The following is a 19161-nucleotide window of genomic DNA, read 5'->3' on the forward strand; positions in this document are numbered from 1 at the left end:
AAAGATACCAAGGAAGTAAAATGCTGAAGAATCATGCACTGCAACCGTGTGAAAATTGCTACGGCAGGCAAAAAACCCATCATTCACTCCACAAAGCTAGCATACATTCTCTTTAAGGACTATCAAATATATCAAGTGCTAAAATCCTCATCTGACACCCTCCAAAGCCTGATAAGAAACTGACCCAGTGATGTTCCCAAAAGCTAACAGGCTTTTCTGATCCACACCTTTTGATTAGTTACTTCCTCTTCCTACAGTCCACTATGATACCAGGTAACAAAAACATTCCACATACTCCCTTTACCCAAAAGGCCAAATACACTAACCTGTAAGTTACCTGCTAAAAGACTGAAATTCTAAACTTATGTTTTATTATACACTTAAGTAGGAGTGTTTTGGTTTCCAGTTACTTCAGTACTTACCTGCAGAAGCAACTTATCACCAGCTGACGTGCTCTAACTTCCTGAAGTAATACAGTGCCAAACCATGTGCAAAAGCCTAACTATGTGCATCTAAAATGAACATGTCTCAGTACTGCTGAGTACGGCATATTCAGACAAACTCTTATCCTAAGAGTCAAGGAGCAAGTACCTTACCTTGAAATTGTTTTCTTTTGGTTTTCTTCTCATTATTATATTAAATGTCTCATAAACATCTTCTGCTCCATTTTGGATTGTATTGGTCATGTCTTGTTGATACTGGTTTGGGTCCAGAAATACTCTGTATGTTCTGCAATCCCCCTTAAGTCTTGGCTTGGGTTCTGGTCCTGCCCATAATGGAACAGTAAGATCAGAATTTGAATTAATGCTAAAAACAGATTATCGTTCAAATAAGTGATACACAATCATTCCTGAAGTGAAATTTAGACAAATTCCATTGATTAAACCAATTTCTGCATTACAAGCATTCTTATTTGATGCTATCATCCCATTTCTAATAAGTTTTTGAATGTAAGCTATTTTATTCCTAATAATGAAATGTACTGTATTTATTTAATCAATAAAATTGCATCAGATTTTACCAGAGGAAACTAGTTAACTTTTCTCAGGCTGCTTACGGAATTGTTTGTTTCCTTCAAGCAGGTAATGAATTCAGTGAGTATTGCTTAAAAGAGAAGCAAGTCAACGATTAGGCTGTTAACAACAACAAAATTATTTCTAACAAGTTTTGGTATATCGTACCTTCTTCAATAACACGTCCCTTCTCATCTAACATGCCCTGGATTTCACAGCCTCTGACATACACCAGGCCAATTTGCTCAACAAAAGGTCGTCGTCTGTCAAACTTGGTGCCGTAAGGTTGCGTGGGACGTACCGTAATCAAAAAACAGACATCATGTTTACGCAGACCTGATTCCAAAAAGGAACATTCAGTGATTTGATTGAAAGTCATTTCACTTATCCATTCCGTATATACACAAAAAATCTTTTAAATAAAACCCCACATGTTTAGACAATAATGTCTTCTGTTTCAAAATATGCCTTTAACTTTGATGATACAGAACCACAGGATATTGTCATTTCACTATTCCTGCACATTACTATCAGATATGAAAAGGAAAAACCGACTGCTTGTTTTATGACAATAAACTTATTTCAAGATTATTCTTTTCCCAATAATCTTACTTAGGTTACATGACCTATCTCAAAAGGTCATGTGTATTGTTACTCTCTCGTTCTCATTGCTTTCTTCTGGACTAATCTCCAATTTATTATTATTTTTCTTACAATTTAAGTGCCATGCTTAGAACTGGGCACAAAATCCTAAACAAAGTTACTTTAGTTATCTACTTAATAGGGTAAAAGGTCACTGAAAGTTACTAGTTTTCTATGCTACACTCTGGTTTATAAATCCTGACATGACTTGGTTGAGTGTTTTAATTTCTCCCTCAGCAGTAATATATTGTGAAGTAATATTCGCTTTTGAGTGATGATGATCTTCATTCTGCAGAGCTACTGTCTAACAAGTTAGTCTCCCAACATACATTTGTTGTGACTTGTTCTGAAGTTTAGAATCTTAATATTCATCCCTGTTAATCCACAGCCTACTTTAAGAATTTCTCCAATTCCCTAACGTAATTTTGAACACTAATCCTTTTCTCCAGCATTATCTACAGATGCTCAAAGATCTAAGACACCTTCAAAATTTAGTAAACATGCTGTATTTTTCAAGAAACAAATAGTTTCTCATTACACACTGGATATTATCCAAACTAAAGCAGTTTCATTAAGACCTTGTTATGTCAGGTAACGATTCATTAATTCCTCACCATTTTGATTAAATTAAGGCATTACTGCTTTTGAAATCACAGAGGCTGTTCTAGTATTTAAAAAGCTAGGTGCACCACTATAGAGCTACCTTCAGTATAGTGAAGTCTGCTGCCATCCTTCCAGCTTTTGTACTTTAATAGAAATCTATATTCCCAAACTTATATCTGCTCGTTTATCACATGCTCCAGCTTTAGCATTTCTACTACATGTCCTGTAATCACACTATGCAGCTCCAGCACATCTAATAGGTTTCTCTAACAAAAGAGAAGGGAATGACATTTACTGATAATCCAAGTACACGCCTCTATAGTTGACTGTGTTGGCAAGTGGCAAAGTTCAATTCCCCAAGCAAAAGAAGCATCACCTGTGGCTCCTTACAGGAAACAGTATTTGGTACAGTCAGTACTTCCTAACAACATTCAAATATACTGAAAACTATTAAAATGCACTGGTCTGAATTAAACCAAAATCTGTGCTCGTCACTTGCATATGAGACAGATACCACATTCCCCACTACTTTTCAATATGACATTATTAGCATGCATACTAATTACAATGCTAAGTTACTTTTCCATATTCCCTGTAAAGGCCAGAATCTTACAGTTATAAATTTACCAATCTTAATGCACTATTTGAAAGTCAATTACCCAAATTCTGAGTCTAAAAAGTTTATACTTTCCTAAAATGAAGATGGAAGTTATTATTTACTTGTCCATTAGGAACAGAATGTTTACTATTTCAAGACTGATGTCATCCAGTTTGTATCTCAGATAAAAAAAAAAGCACCTTTCTTACAAATAAGCTTACATCAAAGTGTATTTTGATGAGCACCTTATTTCAAAGAATATAAGTACCTTCCCATTCATCTTTGATGTTATCTCGTACATTCAAATTAATTGTAACATCTGCTCGTACTCGCATGGGCCAGTTTTCACCAATATTGGGCTTTGCCACCTCCACCACTGTGAAAGAGACAATGGGTTGCGCCATCCTGGCCCATCCACCAAAGACCACACCTCCATATTCCGATAACCTAAAAAATAACCCCAAACCAAACACAAACAAAAAAGACAAACAAAAAAAAAGCCAAACACAAAAGCTTGTTAGTCATTATCTGATAAGATTCAGTTCTCTTTTTAAACCGTGAAACAATTTACCTGACAGTCAGCTCTAAGACAAAAGTAGAAGTCTTAAATTTTACATGCTACTGAGGTAGATTCACATAATCCTTCATTTTGGAACTGAAGCATAACATGAACTGACTTGTTCTTACATTTCAAGAAACAAAAGGTAGCTTATGGTGGCATTATTATAAAAAAACCCAGCACCTCACAGAGAGAAGAAAAAAAGAGAAGATAACAAAAAGCAGCTACTGATTACAACAGGTATCGCACCAAATGATCCTTTGAAATCTAAAGAGGATCAAAATGCAGCAGATGGCAAATCCAAGAATACTCAGTAACGTAACACCTCTCATAAACCAGAGGAGTTGGTGGTAAGTTTCGAGATTTTGTAATGCCAGCCAAGGCTTAGTACTTCTGGAAAACTAACTCATCCATCTTAACACAACAAAGGTTGGTTGTTAGCATCCAACATACTGTCCTAACACATCTACAGGGATATGTATTAACACACACTTGCAAAATGATCCCACAGGATGGCAACATCTTATGGAAGAATTTAGTATAAAACACAGTATCTATGTAATAACTTAAAATATAGTTGTTACTATGTGTTCAGTATATACACAACATCAGTTACTCATTCTTGAATGCACTTTGATTACAACTCAAGGTTAACTGACTGGTTTGCATCACTTAATTAATATTACCATGGTTTCATCCTACTGACACTATCTTCGATGTCCTGTCTGATCTCGTAGGTAGACTCTAAGCGGAAAAGATTGAAGTTCCTCAGCAGGTAGTCATGAAGAGTGAGAAACTGTAGATTCAATTTGGGAAGCGCAAGACAGCCTAAGGGGGTAAGGGTGGAAGGGAAGAGGTATTTGAAGAATAAATAAAAAAGGATGATGAATTAATATATTGGTTCTACAAATTCATACACACGTTATTCTGAAACAGCCATAGTTGTTATCCTGGGACCTTTTAAGAACTACTTTTATAAATACATACTACTAAAAAGCACACATTTTTCAGGTTTTCTCTACATAAGTTCACACAAGAGTAAAGTAATTTTCATCCTTCTGGCAGTAATACAGTGAACTATTGAAAGACTGAATCCTTCCCTGCATTCAGACTGCAACAAAATTGATTTTGTAAAAATCAAATGCAGGGCAAAGTAATGGTACTTTGGGAATACAAGAATTAAGACAGCATTAAGTAATGATGAAAAAGGCTCATTAACTAATAAAATCCATTTGTTATCCAACAATTCCCCAATTCCAATCTTTTATGTTTATTAGAGGCCACGAATATCACTAATGTAGAAAAAAGTTTTAAGCCAAGATACCAAATTTTAACATACAACTTTCCTCAAAAGTTTCTGTTACTGATAATAGGTTTTTAATTTTTTTTGTTTGTTATGAGAATGAAAAACCTGTGAAGATTAGCTCTAACTAAACAAGGAGCATTAAAACCCCTAGACAGGTCCTAAAGCTTGCATAGCTTTAGGGTAGTCTTAGATGCAAATTTTCAATAATAAAAATTCTTGCATGTTAGTCATTTAACATTACTAACTAACATCCCAGTTTGACACCTATACTCAAGACCTGTGAAAGCATCAGGCTTTTGTCATTTGCATTATTATCCTTGAAACCTTTCACTGCTATATGTACTACCTATTGGCTTTCAAATGCACTGAGGTACAGTGGCATTGAATAAAGGCGGTAGAACACAGTAATTTCTGTTCTGGAAAGCCTCATGGTGATAAAATACTTTTAACGCATTTCCCAACACCAAGTAACAAACCCTGTGCTATAAAGCAAGTTATATGCGCAAAGGGCAGGGCCTGTAGCAACACTTCTTAAGGCTGCACAGCATTTATCAAGACAGATATTGGTCTTCCTTAATTTTTTTAAAAAGAATAGAAATAATGCTCATATTTCTTGAGCTGAATTACTCTTATTTAAGTTTTAGACCAAAATAATTTAGCTACTTTAGCTAAGTGTACATATATATATACATATATGGAGAGAGAGAGAGAGAGAGAGAGAGAACACCACAAACAAAACCCACGACCACAGAAGCAAAACTGTCTTGCTTGAAATCAGGGCTGGAGAATACATGGGGATTAAAAAGAGAAAGTGTAAACTGAAACTAAGAGAAGCAAAATAGGAAAATATTTGTAACAGTCTGACAGCAACAGAAATGCTTCACAACACTGCTATCAATACACAGATAATAACAGCAAAAGAGATCACCACAGAAGGAGGAAACCACTAGCAACCACTGTTACTTGCCAAAATTACATTTCACTATTAACAACATTTAATGCTTTATTAAAAGTCACAAAACAGCACAGAAACAGGTGTGATAAGCTGCTTTCTCCACCCTCCCCCCCAAGCCCCAGCAATAATACATATAATGTGATTAGTACTTCTGGCCAATAAAACACAAAATAAACACATATTGCATGAACAAGTACTGCAAAGGCTGCCTTTCAATACGGTCTGAATGACATTAAAGCTGCCTTAACTTGTATTTAAGAACCTGAATATTTCAGAACATACATTAAAAATAATAAAAAAAATAATCTTGGTTTATGTATTAATTTCCCAGAAATTACTTTGAGGTTTTTGCTTTGTGGTTTTGCACTTTTTTTGTTTTGGAGTGGCTTTTTTTGTCTCATTTTTGTTGTTTTGTTGGGTTTTTTTTTAAAAGGATAAACCCCATCATCAGACCTATTATTCAGAAGAACCTGAACCAGCTTTTAACTGCCTGCATCATACTCTTCTGGGGCAGATCTCTAGATGGCATTTTTATCAGATGTGTTTCGAAAAAGATGTTTTGCTGCCTATAACCCTGCCTACCTAAAGGCATCAAATTTCAGGAATCTCATTCTTCTCATTAATACTTGTTCACAGAGAATATATCCTGAAAACCTCATTTATGCTAAGCTGAACTTAAGGCTTATACCTACACAAAAAAAAAACTCTGAATCAAAACTACATGGAGGAAGGTATGGAACACTCCCTGCTCAAACTAGAAACATACTTTATACTAGTCTTCAAAAATGCGTTGTTATTTGGAATTTCCATGTTCCAAATTAAAATTTTCAGATTCCCAATGAAAATTCTCTTGATCCACATTAAAACAGTTTTTTAAAGCTGGTGAACAAAAATATGTGCCATTTATCGCAAAGCTTAAAATTAAATAACTCTTTGCTTGCAATACCTGCAGTTTGCTACTTTGATCATGAGCACACTGAGCAGTAACACTAGATTCTGAATTTCGGGTGCATACACTACCTTTCAGTGACTAAGCATACACTTCCACCTTGAACTAAAAGAGTAAGATAATTAGTGTTAACTTCCTCCCATCATCAGCCTTTTCCCCCCCTCTTTTTAAAAAAGCTTTCCTCACCTTAAGAGCAAAGCACAGACAACAGCTTTTCTGCTGCAGGTTGACAACCTGTTTCACCTTACAGTAACTTCCTGTGCGGTACAGCACATCTGTTACCTAGATTACAAGCAAGTACATTTTTTTGTCTAAACATAGGCCTTTGGATTTTTCTTTAAATCAACTATAAACTTGCTAACAATTTCATCTCAGGGTTCCCGATTTACAACTCAAAAAAAGCTGACCTTACTCTAAGATACATGCAGTACTTAGGCATCTTCCAGTAAGTTCTGAAGACAGAATGAACACAGACATCACAACTGCTTTTTCTGCAGCATTTACTGTCTTGTTCAGCATTTACCGAACTACTAACCATACCTTCTCCAGAATAATATTCAGTCGGTACAATATTTTCATCCCAAATAATCTTCTCTGTGGGATAAAGAGGCATCTGGTTGAGTTGCTGAATTTGAGATATTCGTCGTTCATGACGGGATACCTAAAAGAAAGGATGTATTTTAAACTTCTTTAAGTTAAAAAAGGGACAATAAAGCTCTTTTGAAACATGCACATTAAGGCATAAGACTGCTGGTGGTTACTTGCCATTTTCTCTCTTTTAAGAAGTTTTGATTTTTTTTTTTATTTAATTACATATAAATAAATGCACACAGTGACATCAGAAGATGAACAAACATACAGTCCAGATATTGATCACAGTACTAGAGTCAATCATTTGGCTGCTCAGCAGAGTATGGCACAACAGAAAATATTCAGTCAAGGCTTAGCAGAGAGTCAACTTCAAATAAAATTTACTTTGCTTTCCACGGTCAACAGCTAACAAACACTGCTCATTCAGCAAGAGCTAGTCTTAACTTCCTCTTGGGTAGAAAAAAACTCATCCCATATTACAATATGTCACCTGAATAAGTATCTCTCCATGGCATCCACAAGCATTGTATTACTACCGTCTAAACCTTAGGGAAGTACATGAACAATTTTTAAGAAAAATCAACAGTCACAAAATAAGCCTACAAAAAAGATGTTAAAAACAGCTATGCCATTCTAATACTGATATCAAATTAGAAGCCTACAGTACTACTGTTATACACTTACTATAAAAAACCTCATTATGTGCATCAAACAGTATTTCAAATAGGCTTGAGGAACCAAATAGGTACTGAATATCTAGATCCACTTTAGCAGGTATTTTTGTTTTTAAAGGGGACAAACAGGTTATTACATAAAGATCAAAAATCTTTCCAGAACTCAAAACCATTGCTGAGATTGCTTATTGACCTTTACAATTACAACACATACTAGTTTCTCAGGGGAACTACATTTATAAATAAACATTTTCAAACAATTAATATGATTTAAAACCTCACCTTACTATGCCTTTCACTGCTATAACACTGCTGTGGTTCACAAGTGGTTCAGCAAAAGGTAATAAAATGGCTACTTTACTACAGTGTAGTTACTAAATTTATCTACGTCTTCAGTTTGCAAAAGAAGAAATACAAGCAATATTAATTATGTTTTTACCAACAACTCCAGCAGAAACTCCTTGTCATAGCTCGAGTCTTCCCCCTCAGCAAGGGGCGGCAGTAGGCAGAGGTATGACGCCACCCGGTGGAGAATATTTGAGCTGCACAGCAGAAGGCAGAACAGAAGCTTGTGACACACTGAAACTGGAGAGCACTTACCACAGCTTAGGTTTTTTTCTTAAGAAGCAAATTGCAACTATGAATTTAATCAGCGACCAAACAACTGTAGATCAGTATTTTAACTGAAGTTTGAGATACGTTATTTTTTGCATTGTTACAAAGTGCTCTAGAGCACTTCATGGGCGAAGCCCGTTCAGCCGCAAGTGTAGGCTAACCACTCACCTGCAAAAAACAGAGCAAGGTGTGAGTGTTTTTTATAGTTTCAAGACATGTAGCTTAAAACAGAACCAAACAATAGAGCACACACTGCCTCTGTCAAAATACAGACTGTTATCCTTCTAATCACAGCATTTACAATACAGTACAGTTAACACTGGGGTATACTTCTAAGATTTCTGTCGTAGTTTCTGTACAGAACAGAGGGGAAAAAAAAGCTAAATTTAAAAAGTTAGTAATTAAATTAGAGTAGTTAACCACTGCTACAATTACTTTAAGCAGCTAGCTATTTCCTAGAAAATTAGTACTTTCTCACATTCATTAAAAAAAGGAGAACAAAAATATTTTTCTTATACTGGAATTCTAGTACTCCACCACTAGTGGACAAACGCTCCCTGTCTCACTATTTCAGCAGACCTAAAGGCACTGTGACGAGGCAGAAAGGCCTGAGAAGTCACATGAGAAGTCAGAAAGAAAAAAGGCTAGAAATTTGTTAAACTAAAGCAGACTGAGAACAAAGAATTTTGATTTCATGTTAAATTTCATTGTGATCACTTACCTAAGGGGTCCAAATAACTTCACCAGAGAATCACGAGTATCTACTGCAGCTACATTTGACAGTGCAAAGTCATATAACTCTGGGAAATGTGCAAATGCTGCTCTCTACAAAAGACCAATTCCCCAAAACTGAATGTAAGTATACTAATGAAACAACTTAATAACAACATAAATAGTTATAAAAAAGCATAGCTTCTTCTGATTCATAACATGTAGCACCCTGTGGACACTACTAGGACAGAAATAAAAACCAGGTGAAATTTGTTTTTCTTAGTTAGCACCATCTTTACTCCTGTGCTTCCACACAGTGTCTTTTCTATACACTCTATCAGCACCAGTTCCGTCATTATAATGAAACAGAGGCAGACATGTAGCCATGTAGGCAACTAAGAAAAACAAGGAACAAGTTTAATTTCACCATGCTTCCTTGTTTTGTTGGGTTTTTTTTTTTGTTAAAACTGATGGGGAAAATTCTGAAAAGTGTAACCATCTTTATATGACTACAAATAATGTGAATTTTTATTTCGTCTCTTATGTACAAGGGACCACTACTGCTACCATATGTGTGTGCTGATCTTGAAGAAATGGTGCCACCTACTGCGTAATTGTAAATTCATTTCCTACAGCACTTAATTTTCCCTTCTGAATAGATTTAATGGGAGCAGTTCATCTCAATAATATCAAATCAAAAGTGGTCGTGTTTTGCTTGAGCACATTATTTAGTCACATAACACCAAAGTGTCTTTGACATGGTATAGGAAACTCAAGTTAAAACTATTTTGTAACACACGAGGAAAAGTAAGGGGTTTGCTTTGGGAAATAACTTACTGCCTGTTCCAGATGCAATTTAGACTAAAACAACAAAACCAAATCCTTTCCCTCCCATAAGCCCTTAATCACCTGCCTACCTGTAGCGAAGTAATTCTGTCATAGTGAATTGTTGTCATCTCATTCTCTGTCAAAGCATTTCCAGTCTGATCATTGATTTCAAAGCCAGTGTAGAATTTAAGCATATCTAAAAGCTGCGACATCATCATCCATATAAATTAGTGGATTAACAGTTAAGAGACACCCCACCACAAACAAAAACACAATTCAAGAGGAAAAATCTGGGCACCATGCGCAAACAACAGCTCCTCAAAATTTTAGAAGAAATGGACTAAGGAGTGGTATCTGAATTTCATACTTGGCTGATGCACAAAATTTTGCAAGCCACAGAAATCACAGCACTGCCCACAACCAACCTAGTTTCTTTTACATACCGGGACTTGAAACTGAAACTAATTGCACTAAGGTGATCTAGCCAGAGGTTCACTGAGACACTGAACCCAACTTACAGCTTGCTGTTACCAAAAGGGAGAGGTCTTGCTCCCTCCTGCCCTCTCTGATGCCAGCTCTGGAATTCATCCTACATTTCAACGAGATTATATAGCTCAGAAGAAAATTATTCAGATATGCTGCTGGCTTTGTGTTCCATCAATAACGACCCTCAGAGAAACTGAACAAATGCCAGAGATGAAGGACAGCAAGCAGCAGGAAAAGCAACTGCGATGCAGGGAAGGGGACAGATCTCCAGATCCTGCCATAAATAGCAGTACTGTCTATGACTGAGTAAACCGAAGGACAACAGTGAAAAACTGCTGCACTGTAGAACAGTCTGAGGTCAAAAAGCGCTGAAGAATGCATTGGTGACAACTTCTGCTACATGAGGGGTAAAGCATGCAGAAGCTGCACTGTTTTCTAGAATGTCCTTTTAAGAACTGTTCAAAACGAGGACAAGAAATGTAAGAGCAAGCAACACACATAGGTACAGGTAAGAAATACTGCCTGAAGGATTTAAAAAAACATGTAGTTTGCATCCAACAGAAAAGCCTGTCTTAATAAAGAAATATAAACCAAAACAAGTGCAGTATTCAGAGCTGCGTAAGAATGAAAAAGTTATTTTCAGCATCTTTTTATCTCACCTGGCAGAACAGATGACCCTCCTTCTCTCTTTTAGCAAGACTGGACAGGTAACAGTGCACAACAAGATGGGAATCATCCAACACTGTATTAAACCATCGCCGTGTGGGAAGCAAAGCCTGTGGTAAACAACCTCACATTAATATAAGCAATTCTTCAAAATGTGAGAAATGGTTTCTCATAGTTTTCCATTTCAAGGCATATCAAGATAGATATGTAAATAACTGCAGCGTTCTAATACCCCAACAGAGGTTCTCATATTAAAGCAGCATTTATGTAAGCCAAGACACCGGTCTTATGCAGGCAAGCTGTTATGAACACAGACTTTTATATGACTGATGAGCACAGCATAAACTTGCCATTACTGAGACTGCATCCTGCCAGTAATAAAAGTAAATTAAATAAAGCAATTGTTGCACTATTGTCTACATAATGACTATGTGCTACCAAAGGTATGCCATGTGTCTTCAACATTGTTTAAAATGTTTGGTTTCCATACTCATTTCATTAATTTCATGCTTGTCTTTCTCAAGACTACAAACTGTACTTCTTCTAAATATGGTATGGTCTCTACTATACTTTGTAAGATATTCAAATTAGGTCTAAGAATTTTTCAAATTTTAATTAAAAACCTATAAAAGCTTTTTGTAAACAAAACGGAGAACATTTCTTCTCAACGTAAATAGCTTAAGTTGCTATATGTAGCAACTGTTCAACAGCATACAGTAGTACACCTCAAGAACTCAAGAGAAAAATGAGTTGTTCTCAATGGAATCTACAGACTGAATTTAGCCAAAAAGCATCAACATGGTGTTTAGAACTAAGATAAAGAAAATAATCTCTAGTAGAAAATGTTAATTGCCCTGCACAGTAACTATAAACACCAAACTCGGGAAACCCTAAGAACTTTCCATGGGCTCATTCCTTTCAAATTATCAAATCACCAGGTTTTGATGGCAGTCTATATACCGTAATATGATGAAACAGTAATATTCTGAAAAAGACCTCAACATAGGTAAAAGCACCCATTAACACAGGACATGCTACCAAGGCAGAAACACTTGGAATTACAGCTCATTGAGATGTTCCCGTCACTTAAACACACTTCAAACTGTCTGAATTCTAACCTTCCTGTAGTACCTAGTGAAAACTGACATTAAGTGTCCTGCCTCTAAGCATTTTGCCTAACAGCCAGACTTCAGTTTAACTTCAAATACGTATTTTCTTTTATGAGAGTACCCCTAAGACACATCCCTAAGACAACCACCTCTAACTTAAAGAATTCATTCAATTGCTCCCAAGTGCACAGGCTACTTAAGTGATTTAGCAGAGGACAGTCTGTATCAGTTAAAGATCAAGACGTTTTAAAGTTCCCTAGGCTTACTGTTTCAGAACACTGTCTTATTTCAGAATGTCTTCTAAATGAAGTTATTTTAAAGAAATTGCTACTCGTGTGAGAAATTGTAAATTAATGTCTTTTATTTTTAATTCTGGTACTGTGAAGCTTAAAATTGTCCCGCTTTCTCAGTATCCGCTGAAAAATACTGGAAAATCTCACTCTGCCTCCTATTATTCTGTAACAAACCTAGATCACCAAAACTGTTACTTCTAAGTAATGAATTCTAGTAAAATAACAATAGTTTGCATTTCAGAACTGCTGACGCTTTCTAGGACTATATCCCACAACACAAAAGATACTTTATGCGACCTATGATGCATTGAGAAGGACACTTCTGGGTTATTCCTAGCAGATTAAAGTGTCACACATTTTCATCAACTGCCAGAATTATCACCACTACTCCAATTAACAAAGTCTTCTTTGGTGAGCAATTTAGGATGCTAGCTTTCTCTAACAGTTCATCTGGTTTATAAACATTACTGGTCAGTTCCCAATGTGGATGCACTGCTACAAAAGCAACCATATACACAACTGCGACATAACCACCTGATAATTGGAATAAGGCTGTAATAATGACTTTATGCATTTAAAATCTAGAGAAGTACACCTGGAAACAGGTTGAAGCAATTTAAAAACTCACCTCAAGATCTAACATGAGTTCAATGAATCTCTCACAATAATGAACTTTGTCCATAGAAATTGGACCTAGACAGAAAAAAAGTTATTTTTTTGTAATTGATCCACACCACAGTACGTTTGTACTTGACCTATTCTTTCAAAATCTAGCAAGTGCTACTAATATACCACTATTAGCTTTTAACAAGATTGAAAAGTTAACTAGCACATTCTTCTCCTTCTGAAACAATCCTTCTTCCATTGCAAACCAGAAAAATTTTGGTTATAAGAATGTAACGGAACCAGAGGTTCAGGAGTGATTACTATCCACCCTGCAAGAAACCCAAGCAACGCAAGATATAAAAATGCAGAAAGATACCAAATGGCCTGTTAAGTGTCTTAAGAACGTCTAACTCCGGGTACTCAAAAATACCTGTTTAAAAGCTGCAATCAAGGTGTGTGCAAAAGGCCTTGACAATATCCAAAGGTACTCAGTGGTGACTACTAAGAAGCCTTCAGAATAATGTCAAAACACATACCAAGTCTGCTTTAATGAGTATCTATTGCCTAAAGCCTCTAAAGAACTGTTAACGTAAATATTCTTAAAAAGGTCTTGCGTTAACTGAGAAGACAGAGGGAATAGGTATCCTTTCTGAGGAAGACACAATACACAGAATTTCCCCTTACAGCTCACTTAAGAGCTGAAGTTTGCTGAGTTTAAGAGCAAAAGCAGAACTCCAGAAAGTGATTTCACCTAAACTGTGCTGTGCTTAGAGCATAATAAGCCTTTTTTGTCAAAAGGCTAACACTTTCCTGTATAAACACTTTTCCATTCTAAATCAGGCAAGCATGTAATTTTGCTTGTCACAATGACTTCTAAATCAAAAACAGTCAAATCTCACAGAATTTCAATTCACTTAGGCTTTTGTTCTTACCACAAATCAACAGTACTAACAGAACAGAGCCTTACGATATGCATTTATACCACCTGTTTAACAAGGCATCAAAGTATGTGTGAAATGCTTTAATGCTGTTAAGAAGGCTGTAAGCACACAATAAATATCAGTACCCAGAGGTATTTTTTTTTTATTAAGTCCATGTTGAACAGAAAGAGAAGTTTAAAGTAGCTTTCTGCTATTTTATTTTTAAAGCATATACAAATTTGAGTACTAATTTTACAATGAAATCCATGCAGGCAGACATGGATTTCACTAAAAGCCATCCAGATAAGGTCTCCAACCTCAGGTTGGTATCCTAAGAGGTTGTTGCTTCAGCAACAAGGAAGAATTTTAGACAGACTACCAGATAACAAAGTAACATAAGAACCACAGTTACCTGAGACAGGTATTGATTTTAGCACAGAAATGAATTTCTGAATGAGCTGCGAAAGAAATCTTCTCTCCTGATATGCTCTAAAATAATATGACAAAAACATTAATATTCCTTAAATGCAGACTAGAAGTAAACTATTTCTTTCAGTAATACACATTTAGCTCCTTTAAATTTTATATAATGGTAGCAGGTTGCTTTGAAAGGCACCTAAACTGTTTAGATAATAAATTTTCTTTCTGCATTCAGGCAGACAGATTAGCAGAGACTACATTTTTAAGCGCAGAACTGAGTAGCAATCCATGCTTCTATTGAGTCAAAGAGGAGATGTATGTCACCACCTACACCTTACCACACTGCAACACAAAGTACTGGAACATTTAACTTTGGTGAGATATACACAAATTTATTCAAATTCTTGTGCAAGCCGTTTGCTTAAGAGCTAAACATGAAAAAACACAAGTAACTACATGAATACTCTCTTATGCCTTTCATTGTATGGCTTTAAGATTTGGTATCACAAATTCACCGATCAAAATAAATACTAAGTTCTATAACAGAATTTTGCATAAAGACTGCTGGAAAACAAAATAGTTTCCAGGAGACCACGTATGATCTACTCTTACTGGCCATCTTTTTTTTAAAAAAACTTTTTTTAGTTGAAATAATTTATTTCAGCTGAAACATAATAAAAGTATGTATTAAGGGCTTTGGATTTAACAGGAAAAAAAGGTTTCTGTAACATACTGCATTCTTGCCTCCTCATCCATTTTCTCATCATTTTTCTTAATTAGATTCCAGAATTTTCTTAGTTTTGGTGTCTTTTTCAGTTCTTGTTCCAGTCGTTTCTGAAATATTAAAATGTTATTCAGTCACCAAGGAACCTTGTTTTCACAAGAGATTAAAAATACAATCCAGTCTTCTCATTAAAACAGGAAAAAAAAAATATAACAAGCAAATAAATAGCTGTCCCAGATTTATCTCAGGAAGTACTGCTATAAAACAAGACAGTAATACTGCTAGAGAGTCCAGCCATTGCTAGATGTCAACTCCACTCCCTAGTCCCTGTGATCTCTTGGCCTTATCTACATTATAGCTTAAAGAAGCTACAAGCAACAGAACTTAGTGTTATGAAAAATTACATAATTAATTAGTAATTATAACTACATGGAAATTAGCAACAAATAAGAAAGAGAATTTTACCAAGCACACAAAAATATAATTCCACAGCAATGCAGGCAGCTTTAAATACTAGACTTCCATGATGGTATTCCCTAAGAATTCACTTTATAGGACTTTGATAATGCCTAGAAGATTGCTTTGCCAGTTTACAGTGTTATGCTTACAGGTTGTAGAGCCATCCACATCGGCAAGGAAATGAGCTGCTGCACCTGACCTCTGATCAAATCCACTTCCTGTTAGAAATTTACAGACAGAAACCATGTTTTTAGAATTCTTATGTTTTCTGATGCACCTATAATACAAAAATACATCAATGTACATTACCATTGCACAAAAATATTCCACAATTGCCTAACAGGAAACTGCATAATAGCCCTACCCAGTAACACTTAAAAACTGTTGACGACTTTGGCATTTTATGTTCTTTTCACGGATTTTCAGTTCTTAGTAATACTTCAGCAGCAACCACATTCAGGTAAGTATTTTTAGCATAGAAGTTGACGAGAACTGATGTTCCTTCTTCAGTGATTTCTTATTCTTGGCCTGAGCTTTCTTACTGTGCTTTCTCTATGTTTTTACTCTATTCTTTCTCTCCCAAAGCTCTTCATTTATCTGGTTTCTCCCACTTCATCTACACTCTTCCCATTATCTGAAATAACTGAATTTCCCCTATAATTTATGTAATGTCAACTGTTGTTTCAAATGTTCCCTCTCCAACTCTGCCTGTGATCTGGACCCACAAAGTCTTTCTTTTTTTCCTAAACTACTGAAAAACTTCCATCGTCATTTTAAATATGTCTTTACGGACAAATACTGAACGCTCAGCTTTCTGAAACCTTACACTTCAGTGCTCCTTACTTACAACACTACCGCGACTACCCTGTTCTGCTTATCATAAAGGGCAGCTTCTAACAGCAATATGCTTTCACGGGCACTTTTTTACTGGCTTCCATAAATGTTATATGAGAAATGCCTTCTTTAAGTAGGATTCCATATAATCACCACCAAACCCTCCTTTAAGATTAAGATCCATTTTACCATGGCCACTACAGAAAAATACGGCCTCAAACTATACGCCTAAAGTTCAGGATGATTACGGGCTCCAGTAATCCTTCCTAATTCCAAAATCAAATACTAGACTTTCTAAATTGTTTTGTCTGAGACACATGATTTTCTTCTTTATTTGTGCAAACCTTGATACATCCTGCACGCAATGTAAGTAAAGAAAAAGCCCAGTAGCAAGAGAGGTAACAGACTACTGTTTCATACAACAGATAATTGTAAATTATTCTCCATACTCATTAGTTGGGATCTATAACTGTGTTTTAACTGTAGATTGGGAACATAACTTGGTCAAATGCTTTGTTAAAACTAATGCAGAAGTGCAGATAGAAATACTATCTAAACCAGGTTTTAAAAGCAAAAAAATTACTGTCTTTCTCAATAGTTAATGGAAATCATTTTGTGCAATTTCACAGACAAACTAAAAAGAGCACAGCAGTTATGTCATCTGATTTAAGTGTGAAGTGCCTTTAAAAATATAAATACATATTATTTTTAAGCACCATTTAAAATCAAGTCAAAATACATGCCTTTCAACTGCAGTAAGTGCCAACCCTCCAATTTCAAGTCTTTTCTATGACCTTGTGTTAGAAAACAGCAAACATGATGACAGAGATAAAGCAATAATGAAAAAGAGGTAAAAGCCCTCCACAGTACCATCTTTTCCTTAAGCGGGAATTTTGCTTAATCTGTCTCTTAAGAAACTGCTCAAACTAAATTGCTATTAAAACAGAACAGCATAAACACACTGGAAGTATTAGTTACTTTTAACGTACCAAACTATTGAAGCAGTGATCAAGGAAAAGTAGCAGGACTGTCTGTTCATGCAGAGAGTATTCACTGTCACTTTCAACCAGTGATGCTTCCAGTATGCATTTGAAAAAGAAGGGAAAATATTCTGGCTTTTTTTTGAATGTCTACAAAGAGAAGAGGAAGTTGATTTTGAGTCAGGTCAATACAAACCATTTCAATCTTCATTCACATAACACAGTTTAAGTTCTCTAAATCCACTTACATCTATAGAAGGAAGGATTAGTTTTTCTCTTTTTCATTTATTCTGACCAAGCAGCACAAGAACAGACTTAACAATATCCTCACACTGTGGGAATGCTTTTAGTGGGACTACTGCCTTCTGCACAGTCTAACACAAGTGATGCATAAGACAAACTCAACAAGAAGCACAACTGGAGTAGATTGTGTTGTGGGAATCACAGAATCATTTAGGTTGGAAAAGACTTTTGAGATCGTCGAGTCCAAAATGTTCAACTGGTGATCGCACAGAATTATAATACAATGACACTGGTTAGAAGAGAATTGGTAGATTTTGGCCAAAACTATGGCAGCTGTTTAGTGATTTATAAAAAAGCAAGCAGGTAAAACCCACCAGAGATTAATCACAGTTGCGGAACCCCAATTCAGCTACTTCAGCAGGAAACAGGATATCATTGAGACAAAACGGTGTCTTTACAAGGGCAGCCATGTACTAAACAACAAATTTAATTAAGCTGTTTGGAATGTAACAGACACGTGTCACTTTGCATCTAGTACATATGCTAGAATAAAGACAGACACAGACATCATATGAGCAAGTTACTAATCCTTTGGCTTTGCCAGCACCAAAGTAATAGCACTACTATCAGAGTAACTGCACTTCTGAAATAATGCTTGCATAGCTCTTGTTGTTGAGATGGCCTGTGAGGACTGGACCGTTTGCAGGAACACTTAAATAATTTCTAAACCTATTATTACAAAAAACAGTACACAGAAAAGTAGAATAAAAGATTATCTTACTATAAAATTTCATGCAAAAAAGCTACAAAAGCATATCCACAGGTTTTAAGCAAGATGCTACTGGATAGTATGTTAGACTTCTAGCGGTGCCTTCTTATATCCACTGATACAAAAATCCTTTTTTCTTTCAATATCAGAGCAAGAATTCTCTCCAAATGCCTGACTTCTGTCAGGTGCCAAAAAAGCAAATGATGATGATGATGATGATGTAAAGGCATCACACAGCAGAACAAAGGACTCATGCACTAGAAGGAATCGGGTGATTTTCACCAGTCCATTGCTTCCTCCAAAAAGAATACACACTTCACCACATGAGACATTCCAGCTGAGGTACCATTTACTTTTAACACTACAAGCTTTGCTACTTTCTGTCAGTATAAGTGAGCATACCACAAAAGCTGCAACTTGCAGATCAAAGTCTATTCTAGCTGTAATTGAAATTGGTTACCTCCCACGCAGGGACATTCTCTCTGAACTTCTCATTCACCATACAGCAGATTGACATTAAATATGCCTTACTGGACACCTCTGGAGAATAATTCATCCATAGGTAATTTTCAAGGTACTGGCTGTGAAGAGACAAAGAATATTTCATT

At 35.8% G+C, this 19161-nt stretch overlaps 1 protein-coding gene across 1 annotated transcript in view; it reads right to left on the reverse strand.

The window, feature by feature from the left end:
* The window catches only part of AQR (aquarius intron-binding spliceosomal factor), a 55631-nt gene that overhangs the window by 31125 nt on the left and 5345 nt on the right, over nucleotides 1–19161 (reverse strand). The window contains exons 5-19 of the mRNA XM_080394730.1: nucleotides 19014–19134; nucleotides 17551–17691; nucleotides 15877–15945; nucleotides 15278–15378; nucleotides 14537–14613; nucleotides 13227–13291; nucleotides 11190–11306; nucleotides 10134–10247; nucleotides 9227–9330; nucleotides 8330–8432; nucleotides 7166–7286; nucleotides 4102–4243; nucleotides 3125–3303; nucleotides 1182–1349; nucleotides 597–766 (exon numbers count right to left, since the gene is read on the reverse strand). Of these exons, the coding sequence (XP_080250856.1) occupies nucleotides 597–766; nucleotides 1182–1349; nucleotides 3125–3303; nucleotides 4102–4243; nucleotides 7166–7286; nucleotides 8330–8432; nucleotides 9227–9330; nucleotides 10134–10247; nucleotides 11190–11306; nucleotides 13227–13291; nucleotides 14537–14613; nucleotides 15278–15378; nucleotides 15877–15945; nucleotides 17551–17691; nucleotides 19014–19134 (1792 nt within the window). The remainder of the gene's footprint in view (nucleotides 1–596; nucleotides 767–1181; nucleotides 1350–3124; nucleotides 3304–4101; nucleotides 4244–7165; nucleotides 7287–8329; nucleotides 8433–9226; nucleotides 9331–10133; nucleotides 10248–11189; nucleotides 11307–13226; nucleotides 13292–14536; nucleotides 14614–15277; nucleotides 15379–15876; nucleotides 15946–17550; nucleotides 17692–19013; nucleotides 19135–19161) is intronic.

This window comes from Falco punctatus, assembly GCF_963210335.1.
Source record: "Falco punctatus genome assembly, chromosome: 7".
Lineage (NCBI taxonomy): Eukaryota > Metazoa > Chordata > Aves > Falconiformes > Falconidae > Falco > Falco punctatus.